The sequence below is a fragment of the Cariama cristata genome, unplaced genomic scaffold (genome assembly GCF_000690535.1).
Source record: "Cariama cristata isolate BGI_N322 unplaced genomic scaffold, ASM69053v1 scaffold21258, whole genome shotgun sequence".
Taxonomy (NCBI): domain Eukaryota; kingdom Metazoa; phylum Chordata; class Aves; order Cariamiformes; family Cariamidae; genus Cariama; species Cariama cristata.
In genome coordinates, this window is record NW_009629658.1 from 992 (window position 1) to 17,842 (window position 16,851).

A 16,851-nucleotide genomic window follows, 5' to 3' on the forward strand; every position below is an offset into this window, starting at 1 on the left:
AGCTGTGTACCCTCCTCATGGCCCTAAGGATCTTGAACTCCATCACTTCATGGTTACCGCAGCCATCTGGCTGACCTTGAGCTTCACATTCCCCACCAGCTCCTCCTTGTTGGTGAAAGCAAGGTCCAGCATAGCACCTCTCCTCGTTGGCTCCTCTGTCACTTGGAGAAGGAAGTTATCATCAACGCATTCCAGGAACCTCCTGGATTGCTTATGCCCTGCTGTGTTGTCCCTCCAACAGGTACCGGGGTGGCTGGAGTCTCCCATGAGGACCAACACTTTTGAAAGTCAGGCTGCTCCTATCTGTCTATAGAGGGCCTCATCCGCTCGGTCTTCCTGGTCAGGTAGCCTGTAGCAGACCCTCACTGTAATGTTACTTGTCCCTGCCTTCCCTTTAATCCTGACCCACAAGCTCTCAATTAGCTCCTCATCTATCCCCAGGTGGACCTCCATTCACTCTCTAGCTGGTCATTGACATAGAGGGTGCCATCTCCTCCTTGTCTCCCCTGCCTGTCCTTCTGAAAGAGCCTATATCCTTCCATTCCAACACTGCAGCCATAGAAGCCATCCCACCACATCTCCATGATGCCAATAAGATCACAGCCCTGCAGGCGTGCACATGTCTCTAACTCCTGTTGTTTACTGCCCAGACTGTGCACTTGCATAGAGCCATTTAAGTTGGGCCCCTGATGAAGCTGACTTACTGTCTGGAGTGGCTGAGATTCCTTTGTGCTGCTCTTCAGGCACTCTCCTGCTGACCTGTGATCCCTCTCCAGGCTCTGGGCATCTATTGCTGGCACTGACCTCAAACTGGGAGGACTGGGATGAATTGAGGTTCCCCTCCCCTGACAACTTTAGTTTAAAGCCCTCTTTAAGGATGCAGTCTGAGGATTTGGTTTTCCCCCTTCCCACTGGGAGACATCATCAAAAAATACTCACCTGATAGTATGTGCCTAGTTCCTTGCCATTAGCTGTGAAGGTCAGCAGGCCACTGGCAGCATCAACCAAGCAACCAATCTCCAGACCATTATTATTACGTCCTTGTCCAGGGCTCATGCTCTCTCCTGCGCACACCATATAGCAGTTGCTGCGTTTTATACTGAATGTCAAAAGACAAATTTATTTATGGATGGTGTGTAAACTTTATGTAGCGGACTAAGAACAACTTTGTATGGCTCCAACCAACAGGGCCTTGTCGCTGAAAACAGTGGATCCCACCATAACCAACGCCAAAATTCAATGAAACCTAGACTTCATAATTGAAAAAATAAAAACCGAAGATGACAAAATATAAACAATCTCAAACCTTTTGTAAAATTCCAAGAGATAAAACTGACTTTGCAAGTTAATGTTTTAAATCATTTAACGTTAAGCAGAACACAAAGTTTCTGGCATGGGTCACAAGCTGAAGCGCTGAGAGGAGTTGTTGTACTGATTTTGGCCTGCTCAAAACCAAAAAGTTCCAAAAATACTACAAGGTATTTTGCTCTACTTTGTACCATTTTAAAAGTTGGTATTTATAGGATTGTGGTATGAAACTACATAGAAAAGCTGCGCTATTTTACTTTTCAGTGTCTATTGATTTGATTAGATCATTACTGTTTCTTCACAAGGAAGAGGAGAAAACAAAAAAGTTACACTTTTTCTCATTACTTTTTTTTTTTTTTACATCAACCCTATTACATTAAATGGGGTGGATTTCGAGTTTATAAATTGTTAGTTGCTTTTATGGATATAAAATATGGATCTTTTTAAGAAAATTGTAACCAACCTCTCATGAACCTTCCCTTTTTCATCTCCCAGTGTAACTGTGACAGTACGCACTCTGTCCAAGTCAAAGCTTGTGTCATACTGGTGAAAGTCAGATGTAATCCAGCCCACCCAGACGTTAGCAGGTTCTTGACCAGGAAATATTCTCACTGAATAATAGTACTGTCAATAAAAAAAATAATGTCAGTAAATATTAGTATTTGGGTTCCAGTATATCAGTTTGATTCAGTATTAATTTGTTGCTATAAATATCTGAAAATGTGTCATCTCTTCAAAAGTAGCACAAGCTTGTTCAAGTGTAACTGATAAGGAAAATAACAATATATAAACACAAATCAAAATACAGCAAAGGAAATATGTATGTTAAAATAAAAAAGGGAAGAGATTAAAGATGCAGTTTATATGCTTGTATTGCAGGTTTCTGCATCACAGCATTGTAGGCTATTTTTGTACCGCAGCTACAATTTTTATACTGTAGGTGACTCAGTTTCTGGTATCTAGTACCTTCCAGAAAGAGGAGAATACATCCAAAAGGGAAGTATTTTTTCCTTTGAACATTGAAGAGTGAGTGCCTATGGAGCTGATCTTTGTCAGAGAAAGATGCACAAAATTTTCACTGGGAATTCCATGAAATAAATGCTGAGTAAAATTAGTATAGATGTTTTCAAATGGTCCTGAACATTGACCTATTAGTTTAGTGCACTTTTTCCTATTTATTCCATTATTCTAGAACTACTAATTCTTCCTCTTTTATGTTTGGTGTTATCAATAGCAGTTTCAAAAATGGACTCAATTAATTTATGACTTTCCATGTGGAAATTGTTTTAGACTGACAATCAAGTCAAAACAAAAGGAACATAGTGGTCTCAACCTCAGTAGTACAGGACTACCACAGACATTTACTTTAAAAATTTTGCCTGAAAATTGCACTGTTTCCAAAAGTCTTACAAGCAAAAACATGTAGTTCTCAAAAAAAAAACAACAAAAAAATAAAGAAAAAGCAAACAGCTAAAATACCAATCCTATGTTACGATACCGTGGAAGTTTGCATCAAATAATCATAGTCATCTCTATCATCCGCTAGCACATCCTCAGTAAGCCGTGCAGAGTGACTCGTGCTATAATCTGGTTTTGTCCTCCTGAGCATAAATCTGTAATAAAATAAGTAAAACCAAAATCTATATGAAAAGCTCAATATACCCATATATACACACATAGGAATTTCACATTGATAGATTATCCCTAAATACATGGTATTTATTATGCTAGCCCTAAATACATAGTATTCATTACATGATTAATACATAACACTAGTTAGTTTATTATTTCCATGTAGATTAAAACAAAATAAATTATTCAGAAAAGAGAAAGAGACAAACTCATTTTTAAAAGCATTTAAACGAATTCTGAGCTTAAACTATATATTCAAAAGTTACCTGGAAACTAAACTCACAGAACTTAAAAAATTATGAGGCTGTTAAACACCTATGTCACTTTGGAAGAACATGGAACTTTAAATGACCTTCATGCATTTAAAAATATCATCCATATGCCCTGATTTACTCTGTAATTGAAATATTTAACAAACCAAGTTTGGTAAAGAACAGCAGAAAAGGAATGGAAAGCTGCAGTAATGCTGTCTGGGTAGTGGCTCAGTGTTTTCACCTCCACAGCATCAAGTTAGGTGTTCTGCTCCTGATTCCATAAGAAAAATTAGGGAGAATGAACATGTTAACTAGAGAATATTCTTATGATTATTTGGTTCATTGAGTGGGATAAGAAGCTAATATACATTTCTAGATAAAGATTATCTAACACCTTCAGCTTTTTGGAAGCCGTGTGAAAAAACATTCCATGTCACTTTGCAGACGTCCCAGTTCTGTCAGAATGGATCCCAATGGTTTTAGAGGGCACTTCATGTGACATCCACAAAAGCCTTCACAAGAAAACAAATTAGAAGTTTCTAATAGCTTGAATTTTTTTTTCGGTTTTCTGCTTAATTTTAATCTATATATTGCACATGATGTAATTTAATCACGTGAAGGTTAACTGTCCCACCTACTCTGTTATTTTGAAATTTAGGGCAGAATTAGGGGAAAATCTCTACAAATCTGACTGGCATTTTCCTCTACTATTCAAGAAACAGGAAAAAAAAAGAAAAAAGTAAAAAAAAAGTTTAAAAAAAAAGTAAGTTAAGGTGCTACTAACCTTTGTTTAAGACGTGAAGGCTTTTCTTGAACATAATCTTTATGGTTGTTTAACTCTGGTTTTGTGGCATCTTTTTCTCTTTCTGTCCGGTCAGGAACTAGATGACCATGAGCAGTTTTCATTAGAACCTCGAAATCAGAATCAGCATCATAATCCTCCAAGTCATTCTTCGGGCCAAAAAGACCAGAGCCTGGTAGCCCTCCTGCAGCTGACCTGGAGAACACCTCAGCACATTCAATGGGCATGCTTAATCGAAAAAACATGACGTCTGTTTTACTGTTCTGTGAACCAAAGGACTTCTGTGTGACCTTCAGGCAGGGGCAGCTGTCAATGGTGCCGTCAATTCTCATCACCTATCAAATATAAAGATGTAGTTGTTTTGAAGCTGATGTTTTTTCCCCTATGTAAATTCAACTTACATTTCTAGAATAAGCACCCATGTCCAGCAAAACCTGCAAAAGTATTCTGTCAACTGTCAAACGTATTGTAACCATATGCTGATATTTTAAGGGGAAATAAACACTATGAGGAGTGGAGGTTTCTGTTGTTCCATTGTTAGATAAACACAAACCAACTTGTACAAATCATACACGTACATATGCAAGAATACAAATTATTTCTTAAATTCTACAGTGTGCTACACATCAGCCGAAAGAGAGTTCTTATTTCATCAGTGTCAGAAGGGTTTCATGGTAGACATATGTCATGTTTAACCCCAGTCAGCAACTGAGTACCACACAGCCGCTCGCTCACTCCTCCCAATCCTACCGGGGAGGTGGGGTGGGGAGGAGAATCAAAAAAAGGTAAAACTCATGGGTTGAGGTAAGAACAGTTTAATAATTGAAATGAAATAAAATATAGTAATAGTAGTAGTAATGAAAAGGAAGATAACAAAAAGAGAGACAGAAATAAAACCCAGGACAGACAAGTGATGCACAATGCAATTGCTCACCGCTTGCCAAACGATGCCCTGCCCATCCCTGAACAGCGATCAGCCCCTCCTGGCCTTGACTTAGAGTAAGTACTACTGAGCAACAACTAAAACATCATTGTGGTATCAACATTACTCTCACGCTAAATCCAAAACACAGGACTGTACCAGCTACTGTGAAGAAAAATAACTACCCCAGCCGAAACTGGGACAAGTTACAAGGCATGAATTCAGTTCCATCAAGGTGCACAACTGATTAGGACATAAGTGTTCACACAACTGGCTAATAAATATTTATTAAAATCAAGACCAATTAGTCATGGAAAAATCACTTCTCAAAGCACGTGCACCAGAACACACGGTATCTGTTATGTAGAAATGCCCAATTTCTGGAAGTTATTTACAAACATAGTTCTCACTGCACAAGGAGCACTTAATTAGCATATATTGTAGAATTTGTCTCTGAGAATCTCATGTTTACACACATGACAGATTTCATGGATAAAGAAATACTATCAACCAAATAATTACATTATTTGCAACTCCACTGAATGTAAGAAATTTGTAACAGGTGCAAGGTTCATCCAGAATTGGGTCAACACATCACATTAAAAATCTTGTCTAGAAGTGCAAAAGTAGAAACATAATTCAAACATATTAATGGAAGAAATGTCTAGAAACATTTTAATAGGATCACAAACCTCAATATGTTCATGATTTTGTGGCACTGGGAGAAACTGAGGGAGCCTTTTACTCAGCCAAATGGTGATGTCTCTGTTTGTATTAACAGCAAAGGGTTCATACCCTTCCTGTAAGCCACAGATAGTGAAATACTTTAGAGTGCCAACATCTTTTCCAAAGTTCATTCTTCCCACTTGAGATGAGCCCAGGCTGCACACAGGTAGAAATCCTTAAAACAAGATGAAAGAACACATGGGTTGTACATCATGAGCATCAGAGGACTGTTCTCTTCCATAACTCAGTTAAAAATCATTTTGGGGGAAAAAAAAATCTAAAATTTAAAACACAAACAGTATAAATACAAGCAGTCATCGACAGCACATCACCTCTTGCGTGTCACCAAGTACTGTATCTCAAATATCATTCCGAGAAAAAAGCTCTCTAATAGCCATGGATCTCTTCCTCCAACACTGAATTTACCTCACAGAAATCTAAGAGTACTTCACAGAAATCATATGTGGGGGGAAGGATTCTGACAACCAGCTCTTGGTTAATCTCTCTGCTAAGCTGGTAGACTGCTGCCAATTTTACTCCAAGTCTTACTAGATTTGATATTCCTTGGAAAGTTCCATTAGTCATGGTATTTTGAGAGAACCCCAAAAATTACTTTAAAAGTAATATAGTGCCTGTCCATGCAGCTATAGGAGTGAAAAAAATTACAAATATGGACCAGGTGCATGCTGAAGATTAAAAAAAAAATTTAGAATTAGTTAATTAAAAAATTCATTAGCACTTTATGGCTCTGGATAATAAGAACTGACAATATGATACTGTAGCTTCATGAAACTTACAGCAGTTTGGTTTTGGGTTGGGTTTTTTGTTTTTACTTTTGAATCAGCTTCACTTTGTATGCATCTGCTCTCTTACTATTTCACTAGCACAGGGAACTCACTTGTGACTCCTTTGCACGTTTTTAAAAAACTTAGTTGGTTTTTTTTTTCCCTCAGGTTCAGCATCACAGTCTAAAAACTTAAGAAAACCTCTTATATCTTCTATTCTGTTTCATTCTGATTTTGAATTTCCACAGCTACAAACCACTTTCCAGATTCATTTGACCTAGCTATTAACAAAATGTTTTCTTTTGTACCAACAAGAATCATGAAGCTCTGTTCAATGATTCTGGTTCAGGTGAATGTAACAGGTACTGAAGGGTATAAGGACAAAATACAACTAGTGCCTCACTTTCTTTGGGCTGCCCAGATTAAAAAAAAAGGCAGAATATCTGTTCACGATATGTTCTTTAGAGACAAAAGCAAACTTCCAAGCACCACAAATGACTGCTCACCAGATAAAAGATCAGCCTTCGGTATTACCTTTGGAAGATTTTATTACAGATACACAAGATTGGTTATCATGTATATGTATATTAGGCATGATAAATTTAAAGACATACACTATTAGTCATAAGTTCAAGTCCAGATTTTTATCTTCACCGCAAGGCTCTTAAATCACAAGGCATCAACTCTCAGACAACATAGATAATTTAGACAACATGATTTATGTCCATTCTGCTAGTGCAAATCCAATGACAGACAATAGAGTATTTTCCACCACTAAATGAAACTAAATTGCATATACAGCACAAAACTAGGGAAGTTATATTTGCATATATAGATATATGCTGTGGTAAAGCCCAGCAGCTTTAGTAGGGAGAATTTACTAGGCTCCTTGTTGAGTTGAAGGAATCCATAAGCTGTTGCAAAAGTCTTTAAGCAAAGTTAAATAGAATTTTGTTTTTTTCAATAACCTTACAAATCTCAGCTCATCACTCCAGAACAGTAACAACCTTCTACACACATCAAGTTGCTTGAGAATGGGTTTTCACAGAAACAGTTGTGACGGCATGGATCCTCACAGTATTAACCAAAAATGACAAAACATTTGCTATAAACCACATAGGTATACGCAGCCTAAAGCATGTGCTTTGTTTGTCTGAATCACCTCACCATTTAATTTCCAATTCTTATTGATGTAAAACATTTTCAGATGTTTCCAGGATGTATGGCACCCACATTTAGAATCTTATAAAGAGTTTTGCCTTCCAAATCTCAAAAAGGATGTCATAGATCTGAAAATAGCCAACATGAATGAAACTACTTTCTTATCAATAACAATTGATCATGGATGCTAAAAGCTCAAATTGGTTGACAAAGTGTTTAGAGACCTTCATGTGGGGAAAAAAAAAAAAAAATATGTGGGGGGAAAAAACACCAACCAAAGAAAAAACCACCCCAAACCATCAGGGCTATTCAACACAAACATACAACTTTTGCCTCAGAAAGCTCCTGAACCAGATATCGCTGGAGGCTGGGTGACTGCATCACTACCTCCTTATCCTGTTCTGACGTGTATCCACAGGCATTTGCTATCCACTGCTGTTGAAAACAAAATAATGACCTAACTAGACTTTTGGTATAAACACTGTTGTACTTTCATAGCAAACACAGAAGAACAAAAGCTTAAAAAAGAAGTGTTTAAGACAAGGAGATATAAACTGATCAATTCTGAACATGCCATATCTCTATATATATGTCTATATTTATTTTTATATTTCTATATATGAACAATGTTTCAATGTTTCTGCACAAGTCAAACATTTCATGAAAGGAAGTAGCAAGCTCTATCTTCAGTACCTTGAGAATTAACACATAGCCAGTTCCTCTTTACTACAGCCCTCAGATCAAACGGGAAATAATTGTTTTACAAAACAAAAAAGCAATAGCAGCTGATGTTACCAGCAGAATTCAGTAAGCATACATTACAGAAAAAGCTGATCAGATAATCAGATGCAGCCCAACATCCAAGAAAAGATGATCAACTCTATTCATGAAGACTGAGACATGTATGTGACACAAAACCAAATCAAACAGGAGTATGTAAAATATGTAAAATATTTAAAATATGACTAATATTTACCCTTCCTAAATAGAATGCACATAAACTGTTAATTCTTCTACATATGCATTTTCCTGTGGGCTCAGAAAAAAAGGTCTCACAGATAGATTCATTCTTAGACACGAAACAAATATTTTACACACACACACACAAATTAAATGTAAATGAGTATTTGCAAGATTCCCTGAAAGAAAACAAAGAAATCCGGAACAAAATTCCAGCACAGGTAAAACTCTTGTTGATGTTTTTATTCAATCCAGTATTTTCTGTCAACCATGTTACTGTAGCCAATATAGACTCCAGAACGGTACTGTACTAACTCCTGCGAGTAATCGTAAGTACACAGTAATTGTTGCTCTGTATGAATGCAATGTAAATCCCAGTGCCAGTTCTAGTCTTGGAAGCACTACTTCCATCTCTGGTGAAATTCTGCACTGATTTCCCGATGGTATAGTTGTCATTACGGTGTTTCAGGGCTCTTCTGTATCTGGTAAAGATGTGGCATCTCATCTTAGAGGCAGTGTGTTGGTAAGGCAGTTACATCTCTTACTATGGAATAAAAATTAACTTTCAGTACCTTTCTCTAAATGGGTATCCAGCCATGTTAGATGTGATGTTTCACAGATCCTGTGTAGCCCTTGCCTGCTGGAGGCTACATAAAAAGATAATTTACTCATGACCTAGCTCTTAATCTCCTGCTGTATAACTGGGCTACAGAGCAAAACTTTTATTTTACTGTATGAAATAGCGAAACAAGCAGACAGACTTTAACACTACCTCCAGAAAAGTAACCCTCTAGCATTGTCCGTCACATGTGGCAAAAAGCATAGTTCAGCAACACTTTTTATTATGTTCCCTGCTTTCAAGGATACAGAATGACTCCGTTTGTCAAACACCCACTACAAACAATTCATGCTCACAGAGATCATGAGTTGCCAAAACAAAATTCTGCTTGCACAGTGTACTTGTTTGTATCTGCAGTGTGACATTTCTCTTACACAAATGCATAATAATATGCAATTATGTTTAACAATTTTACTACTGAGATGATATCTCGCAAACAAATTAGTCGGCCATAATCTGAAGGAGCTCCTCTTGTTGGCAGTACAACCTAAGGAGCAGCACATGAGCCTTATTAGTAAGCTGGCAGAGCGCCATATTCCCTTTTCACTGTTCCTAAGTAAATTAAAACTACAGGACTGATTTATAGTCAGGCTGCATTCTTCAAAGCAGGATACTGGGCTCTCATCAGAAATTCTATCTTTTTTCTAAAGCGAAAGGTCTCTTTCTGCAGCAGCAGATGGCATGCACACGATTCACTGATAGAAGTGACCTGCAGAAAGGTCTCAATGCTCTTAAGCAAGAGCCGTTAACAAAACCAAACTAAAGCCAGCCTACAAAAAAATGAAAGCTCTATAAAAGTCAGATTTAATTTGAGTATTTCATATGTCTGTTTGTATACACACACACATAGATGCCCCCCCCCTCCCCCCCAGAAACACTCATAATATTTACAAATATTGATCTGGAGTTATTACATCTGAGATCAATCAGCACATTCCTATGAAAACAGAATAGGAGATCTTATTTCCAAGGCAAGCTCTTTTATACAAACACTACACTAGAGGAACTTAATGTGAATTACAAGGATACTCTGAAAAATCCGAGAGGCTTGACACTGACATTAAGTCTTTGACAAGGTTACCGAGACCTTTGGGCTCCATGTCAAACCAGGAACTACTTTAGCAGCTTTGGACTCACCAGAGATCTGTTTAATTCTGAACCTGCAGCTAGAAACAAGTACCACAAAACTATACCACCATGATTTCATCAACTTTGAAATCAAGATAGTCAAACAGGCTACCCTTGGAATTTCATGGAATTCCAGTTTCTCTCAGAATCCCTCACTCCTCAATGGGATTGTATTGCTTAATAAATGGAAAACCATCATAATTTAGTGGCACCAGGATGATTTTATGCCTATACCACTAACAGTAAGCCAATTCACGCATCCCTTTCCCTCATCACGTTCTCAGAGTATCTAAGGAAATCTCAAGGCAGTAGAGTAACAGGCATGAGTCTAGAAAATTGGTGGCTATTGTCTCATTTTAAATGAAATCAAATTATTCCTAATTCCTATGGTATGGCAGAAGAAGGAAAAAAAAAAAATTCCTTCTCCCAAAGCACTCCTGAAAGTAAAATATTCTGAAATCCAGATGACAGTAAAGTGGTTAAAATTCAAGCAGGGAACTGCCTAATTAATAGGTATAAGATTCATATTTCCCCTGGGAATAGGGATCAGTAACCCAAAAGTGTCATTTGCAGTTTTTACTGTTCAAAATATTTATCTTTCACAAACAGATGTATTATTTAACAGATGTATAATATATATGATAGAATATATGTACCTACAAGAAATGAAAGGGAAAGATTAAAGCTTAAAATAATTTCTTCTACGTTAGCATAGTTCAGAAATGTTAGTCAGTTATCTACATTAATGTAATTTCTTTCTCTTTGATCTACCTATTCACACACAAGCATGTAATTAAATTTATAAACAAAAGTACTTTTGTGGTATAGAATCAAACTGGCACCTGACACAACCTTGTAATCTCTGCCATCTTTTGCAGTCTCATAAGCTGTGGCTTCATGGTAAACTAAAACCTGCTTGTGGACTCAGAAAGCTGCAGCAAGAACATTACAACAACAGGCACAAAACTCAATCTGCTGGGTTAGAATTAAGTAAAAAATTTTGGAGGGTAACTTTGTACCAGCTGGCTTTTTCCTGGATTAGGTGTCATTTCTCCTCCCAGAGCTAAAACGAAACCTTAAAGCTGGTTTAAACTCCCTACCATATGTTCTCACTAATTTGACAGAAATTAGGTGGTATTTCAGTACATGATCTAGATAAAATTTGATGTCCCTGCCCATGGCACGGGGGGTTGAACTAGATGATCTTCAAAGGTCCCTTCCAAACCAAACCATGTTATGATTCATTCGATGATTCTGTTACATCATATGGTGACCTGCTGCCGTGCAGATGAAATGTTAAAAGTCATGAATTTGTAACCCCACACACATCCCTGCAAAATAGTGAAAAGGTCTGATCACAAAAGATGGCTGCAAAGTTCACCCCAGAAAAAGACCTGGCCTCATCCTCACACCCAGCACACCTTTCCAAAGGCTTGATACTAATCAAATAGAGAAAAGGTCAAGAGGTAGTTCCCTAGAGAGGCAGGGGAGGAAGAAAAATAAGAAGCACATCACATTAAAGGGAAGTCAGAGCAAAAACTGGTCAACAACAGCAAATTAACAGCACAATGGAGTACAGTACTTACCGTCACCAACCTCAAAGTCCTTGAATGCAAGCTCTGAACCTGAGTCATCAAGCAGTATTTCACCATTTAAGGTGAACATCATAGTGTGCTCATTCATGTCAACCATACATCCAACAACATCTCCTGCCAACCAAGAGCGGCCAAAATGCTCATTACCTTGATGCCACCGCTGTGCCTGAAAAGGATTTAAAAGAATTTCAAAGAGTAATAGTGACAATGTATGTGTTCCTCTCTCCCTTAGTGGTTCAACTAATAATTAGTCACCTCAATTAAGACGGCACTAACACATTTTCACAGCATACCATTCCAAAATGATGCCTGTGAGTACTCCAAGTTGACTTTGAAAATGCAAATCCAACAATTAACTTCCTGCAAGCACCTCTCACATCAGTATTGTAAAACGTTGCTAAGTAAGCTGACAGGGAAAATTGCCATTTCAACATTTTAGTAACAAGTAAGAGCATGGCTTATTTTGCTGCAGAAGCTCCATGAAAGACTTGTAATGAAAATAATGTGCTATCAATTACAATGTTAAATGGCTGCTTCACAAACTTTCTTTAAGCAATTGCTTTTACTTAATCTAGTAGCCTATAAATTAATTGCTTCCAAACAAACCTTATTGTTTCCTTAAGTATAATTCTAGAAACGTTGTGTACAAAATAAATTAAAGCTCCTGTTATACCAGATTTTGGAAAGAACAGAATTGTCTGTGGATGGGACAAGCACTCTGAGCTTCTGACAGATTCTGGAGTAGCTGAGGGTATGATTACTGATTTGTATGACTGACCTTCAAGACTGCAAAGGCTTTGGATGGAGTCTTGGATTGGAACTCAAATAAATTAACATCTATTAAGAACTACTGTAACACATATAAAACAAAGCAGTGTTAATAACAAATAGGTTCCCTACTCATATATTCCATCTCAAGCAGATTTTTATTCTCTGTATCCATCCCAAAAATCCTACAAAACAAACGAGGCTTTCTGTGTATCCTGAAATTCAAACACTTTTCTCCAACCAAGGAGAGAACCATCAAAATCAAAGACAATAGAATAGCTTTGTGTATTGACCCCTAGAAGGCAAACTACTACACAGCTATTCTAGTAAAGACACAGTTTACTTAAGCCAATCAGATATTTTACAAAAACAACTTTTCAGTTCTCTTTTTAAGGTATCTTCTTATGCAATACAAGACTGGGGAAAAAACTAAATTCCAACAATAGGAATAAAACACATCTTGAGGGCTTGATCTGACCAGGAACAGCCAGGAATATTGTTGATTTCTGTTACATAGTGTAATAGTTATCAGGAATTAATTTCAACATCAGATACAAGAAACATTTTGACATCAGCAGCCTTGAGAGTAATTATGGTTTGGACAGTGGTTGCACTTGCCTTCATACTGAAATAAAAAGTTTTAATGAGCCATTTAATCTATTCTGACGAATAAAATAGCTTGTTTTCCTATATATTTTTACTAGCAGATTTCCGTCACCGCCTCATGCAGAGTTAAATTCAATAAAAAATTACCGATTCTATCATACTTCATTTACTCTAAACTGTAAGGATTTCCATGAAAAACAAGGTATATTCTTTGTAACTTTTACATTCCTATGAAAAACTTGTATCAAAGTTTGCCTCAAACGCTTGCTTCTAATAATCTTAACCACATTTATTCCCTAATGGCACTTCTTATAGGGAGAACAGCAGAGTAGAAATTTTAAGAAATGATTCATAGTTAATTACAGCTCTGCCAGTATTTTCAATTTGAGTAAGTCATTTAGATTTTCAATGCTTTATATATACTGTACAAACATGTGAAGCTCTGAAAAAAATTACAGAAATGCCAAACCCTGCTAATTAATTTTTCAGGTGACTTTGATTCTCCTTATTCCACCTAGATCCTCAAAGAGAGAGAGAAATAACTTCATAAAACACAAATGAAAGAAGAGAAGGCAAGTGAGGCAATGACACATGGAATAAGACACAAAATTAAAAGTTTTTCAATCCCTAATATTATTACAGATAAACATATACAAACCTTAAAGCCATCAAAAACAAAAGCTTCTTCATCTGAGCCAAGTTCCTGATCTGGCAGACAACCCGGCCTGGTCCAGCCAACTCTCATGTCTCCTGCAGTTACTGCCTCAAACTCAAAGTACCACTTCCCAGTCTTCACTGCATAAGTCTTTTCTGTCCTGAAGATCCTGAATTTTTCCATTATCCCACTGCACACGTCCAGTCTCATCGCTGTAAGGTTTAAAAAATAAAAAATGTAAAGGAAAAAATCCCAACACAGAAAGTACTGTATTCAACTACTGACAAAATGAAGGCAGTGAAAACAAAAGGCAAAGGAATCCCTTTGAGCATAGGCATGAAAAGAAGAAAGTGCCTGCACAACAGCCTTATGGGGAAAGTGCCCTTGCCCATTCTGGGGAATCAGTATGCTTGGGTACCTCTGTGAAATGACTCTACACTAATTCATCCAGCATGGGGGAAAAGAAAAAAGGAGGACTTAGAAGTCTGAGTGCCATTACAGGGCTACAATCCTCACTGGCATCACAGAAGCATAGTGGGATAAGTCACATGACTGGAGGATCGCAATTGATAGATACATGTCTTTTACGAAGGACAGGTTGGGAAAGTTATGAGGAAGAGTTGCCCTTTATGTGAAAGGGCAGCTGGAATGCATGGAGAACTGCTTTGGGATGGTTCAGGAGCCAGTTCAGAACTTACAGGTCAAGATATGCAGGCAGGCCAATATAGGTGCTGTAGTGGAGTACCCCAGGGGTACTGGGGTCTACAGTGGTATTGGAGCCAATACTGTTTAGTATCTTCATTTATGACCTGGATAATGGAACAGAGTACACCCACAGCAAGTCTGCAGATGACACAAAACTGGAAATAGCAGTTGATGCACCAGACGGTTGTGCTGCCACTCAGAGGGATCCTCAAACAGGATGGAGAATTGAGCTGAGAGGAACTTCATGAAGTTCAACAAGGGGAAATGCAGTCTTGCACCTGGGGAGGAATAACCCCAGGCAACAGAATACTCTGGGGGCTGAGCAGCTGGAAACCAGCTCAGGAGAGAAGGACCTGAGACAAGTGGAACATAAGCCAGTAATGTAGCCTCACAACAAAAAATGACAGAGTGCGTAAGGAATAGCCTTGCCAGCAGGTCCAGGGAGGTGATCCTTCCCCTCTATTTGGTACTAGTGAAGCCACAGCTGGAGTGCTGGGTCCAGTTCTGGGCTCCCCATTGCAAGAAAGACAGCTATTTACTGGAACAATTACAGCACAGGGACATAAGGATGAGTAAGGGGCTGAAGCATCTTTCTTATAAGGAGCGGCAGAGAGAGCTGGGACTATTCAGCCTGGAGCAGAGAAGGCTCAGGGGGGAACCTCATTTATGAGTATAAATACCTGGTGGGATGGAATGAAGAAGAGGGAGCCAGACTGCTCCCAGTAGCGCTCAGTGGCAGGACAAGAGACAATGGACACAAGTTAAAAATCAGGAAATGCAGTCTGAAGACAAGGAAACACTTTTTACTGTGAGGGTGGTCAAACACTGGAACAAGCTGCCAGAGAAGTTGTGGAGACTCCATCCTTGGAGATAATCAAAACCCATCTGGACATGGTCATGGACAACCTGCTTTAGCTGACCCTGCTTGACCAGATGATCTCAAGAGGTCCCTCCCAACCTCAACAATTCTGTGGTTCTGTGAATTGGGTTGTCAGTTATTTTAAACAAAACAAAATTGTCAATCATAAAAACCCTGACTAACTATAGACTAAATTAATTTTCCAATCACCATAAAAGACAAACGTTTGAGACAAGATTCCTCAAGAGACATCTTCTTTACTTAGAGACTGTGATCAGTTCACCTAATCTTCTCATTTATATTCTAAAAGTCAGATTTCTTAAGTATGTCATTGTTATAAAAATTTATTACTGCATTTCTTAATTATTATAATAAATAATAGAAGGAAGGTTGCAGTTTAGATGTTTTTGCAGAAGCAATGGAAAACGGAGGATAGGAATCATAAGAGGAAGTCTTGCATGAAGCTTTAACAACAGCAGCAACAAAAATCCCAAAGTAATTACACTCCTGCTTTGGGAAAAAAATGTTAACGTCTGTCAAGATAAAGGGCAGCAAGTCTGGAAAGAATAAAGATGCCCTTAAGAAGGGCATAAAAGTAGTGTAAAAGGCAACTCCTGTTCAAGGAAAGGCAGATTACTGTTCAAGAACAAAGAAAAACCTAGTCACAGCCAAGGCACTATTTAGAAAATACGATTTAGCTAGTGAAATAACAGAAATAACAAAATGCCAAGCTTGAATTGTATTGAGCATTCTCCTTTATTCTCTTTCAGACTGTTGAACAGCGAGATGACTAGGAGATTCCAAAGTGCCTTAAAAACTGCCACTTCTCACTCCAAAGGTAGTTTGTCAATTGTCAAGCTGAGATGAAGAAAAAGAGCTTCTGCACATTTCTTGTCTAGTGCAATAGAGTGTAAAATAAATTAACATCTGTGTGAAAACAAAAGCTTTCACAGACACCAATTCATTTGGTTAAGTATCTGTAGTATGACCACACATACTTATCATATCATACCTTACTATGCTTGATTCCAAAATTCTCTCAATTGCAAGTGATTTATAACAAGCTAGTTTAAGAGTGTTTAACTTAAATTCACTCTTTGTCAGGTAATTATAAGTAACTTTTCTCAAAGACCAAAATGGCTACATGAGGAATTTCAAAGGAGGCTAAAGTTAAACTTTGACACATTCAACTTGTTCCTTCTAAATGTATTCATTGATTCTCTTGCTCCATGAAAGAATAATGGCATAAAAATACTGAAAAAAATGTAAGCTGTGTTGTTATTGGGCTCCTTCAGAGAAAGAGGAGAAAAGAAACCTCAAGGGAAGGGTAAACACATGTCACCGTTCAAGGCTGGGCCGGCTCTCA

At 37.8% G+C, this 16,851-nt stretch overlaps 1 protein-coding gene across 1 annotated transcript; it reads right to left on the reverse strand.

Annotated features, from left to right (window-relative positions):
- Window positions 1-939: 939 nt before the first annotated feature.
- LOC104165598 (ryanodine receptor 2-like) lies at window positions 940-14,131 on the reverse strand (the record flags this gene model as incomplete). Its single annotated transcript, XM_009705263.1, has 7 exons — window positions 13,925-14,131; window positions 11,884-12,058; window positions 5,611-5,819; window positions 3,979-4,331; window positions 2,807-2,921; window positions 1,772-1,932; window positions 940-1,099 (listed from the first exon to the last, which is right to left on the reverse strand). Coding segments are annotated over exons 1-7 (1,380 nt in total), but the record flags the coding sequence as incomplete, so codon positions are not given.
- Between the last annotated feature and the right edge of the window lie 2,720 nt (window positions 14,132-16,851).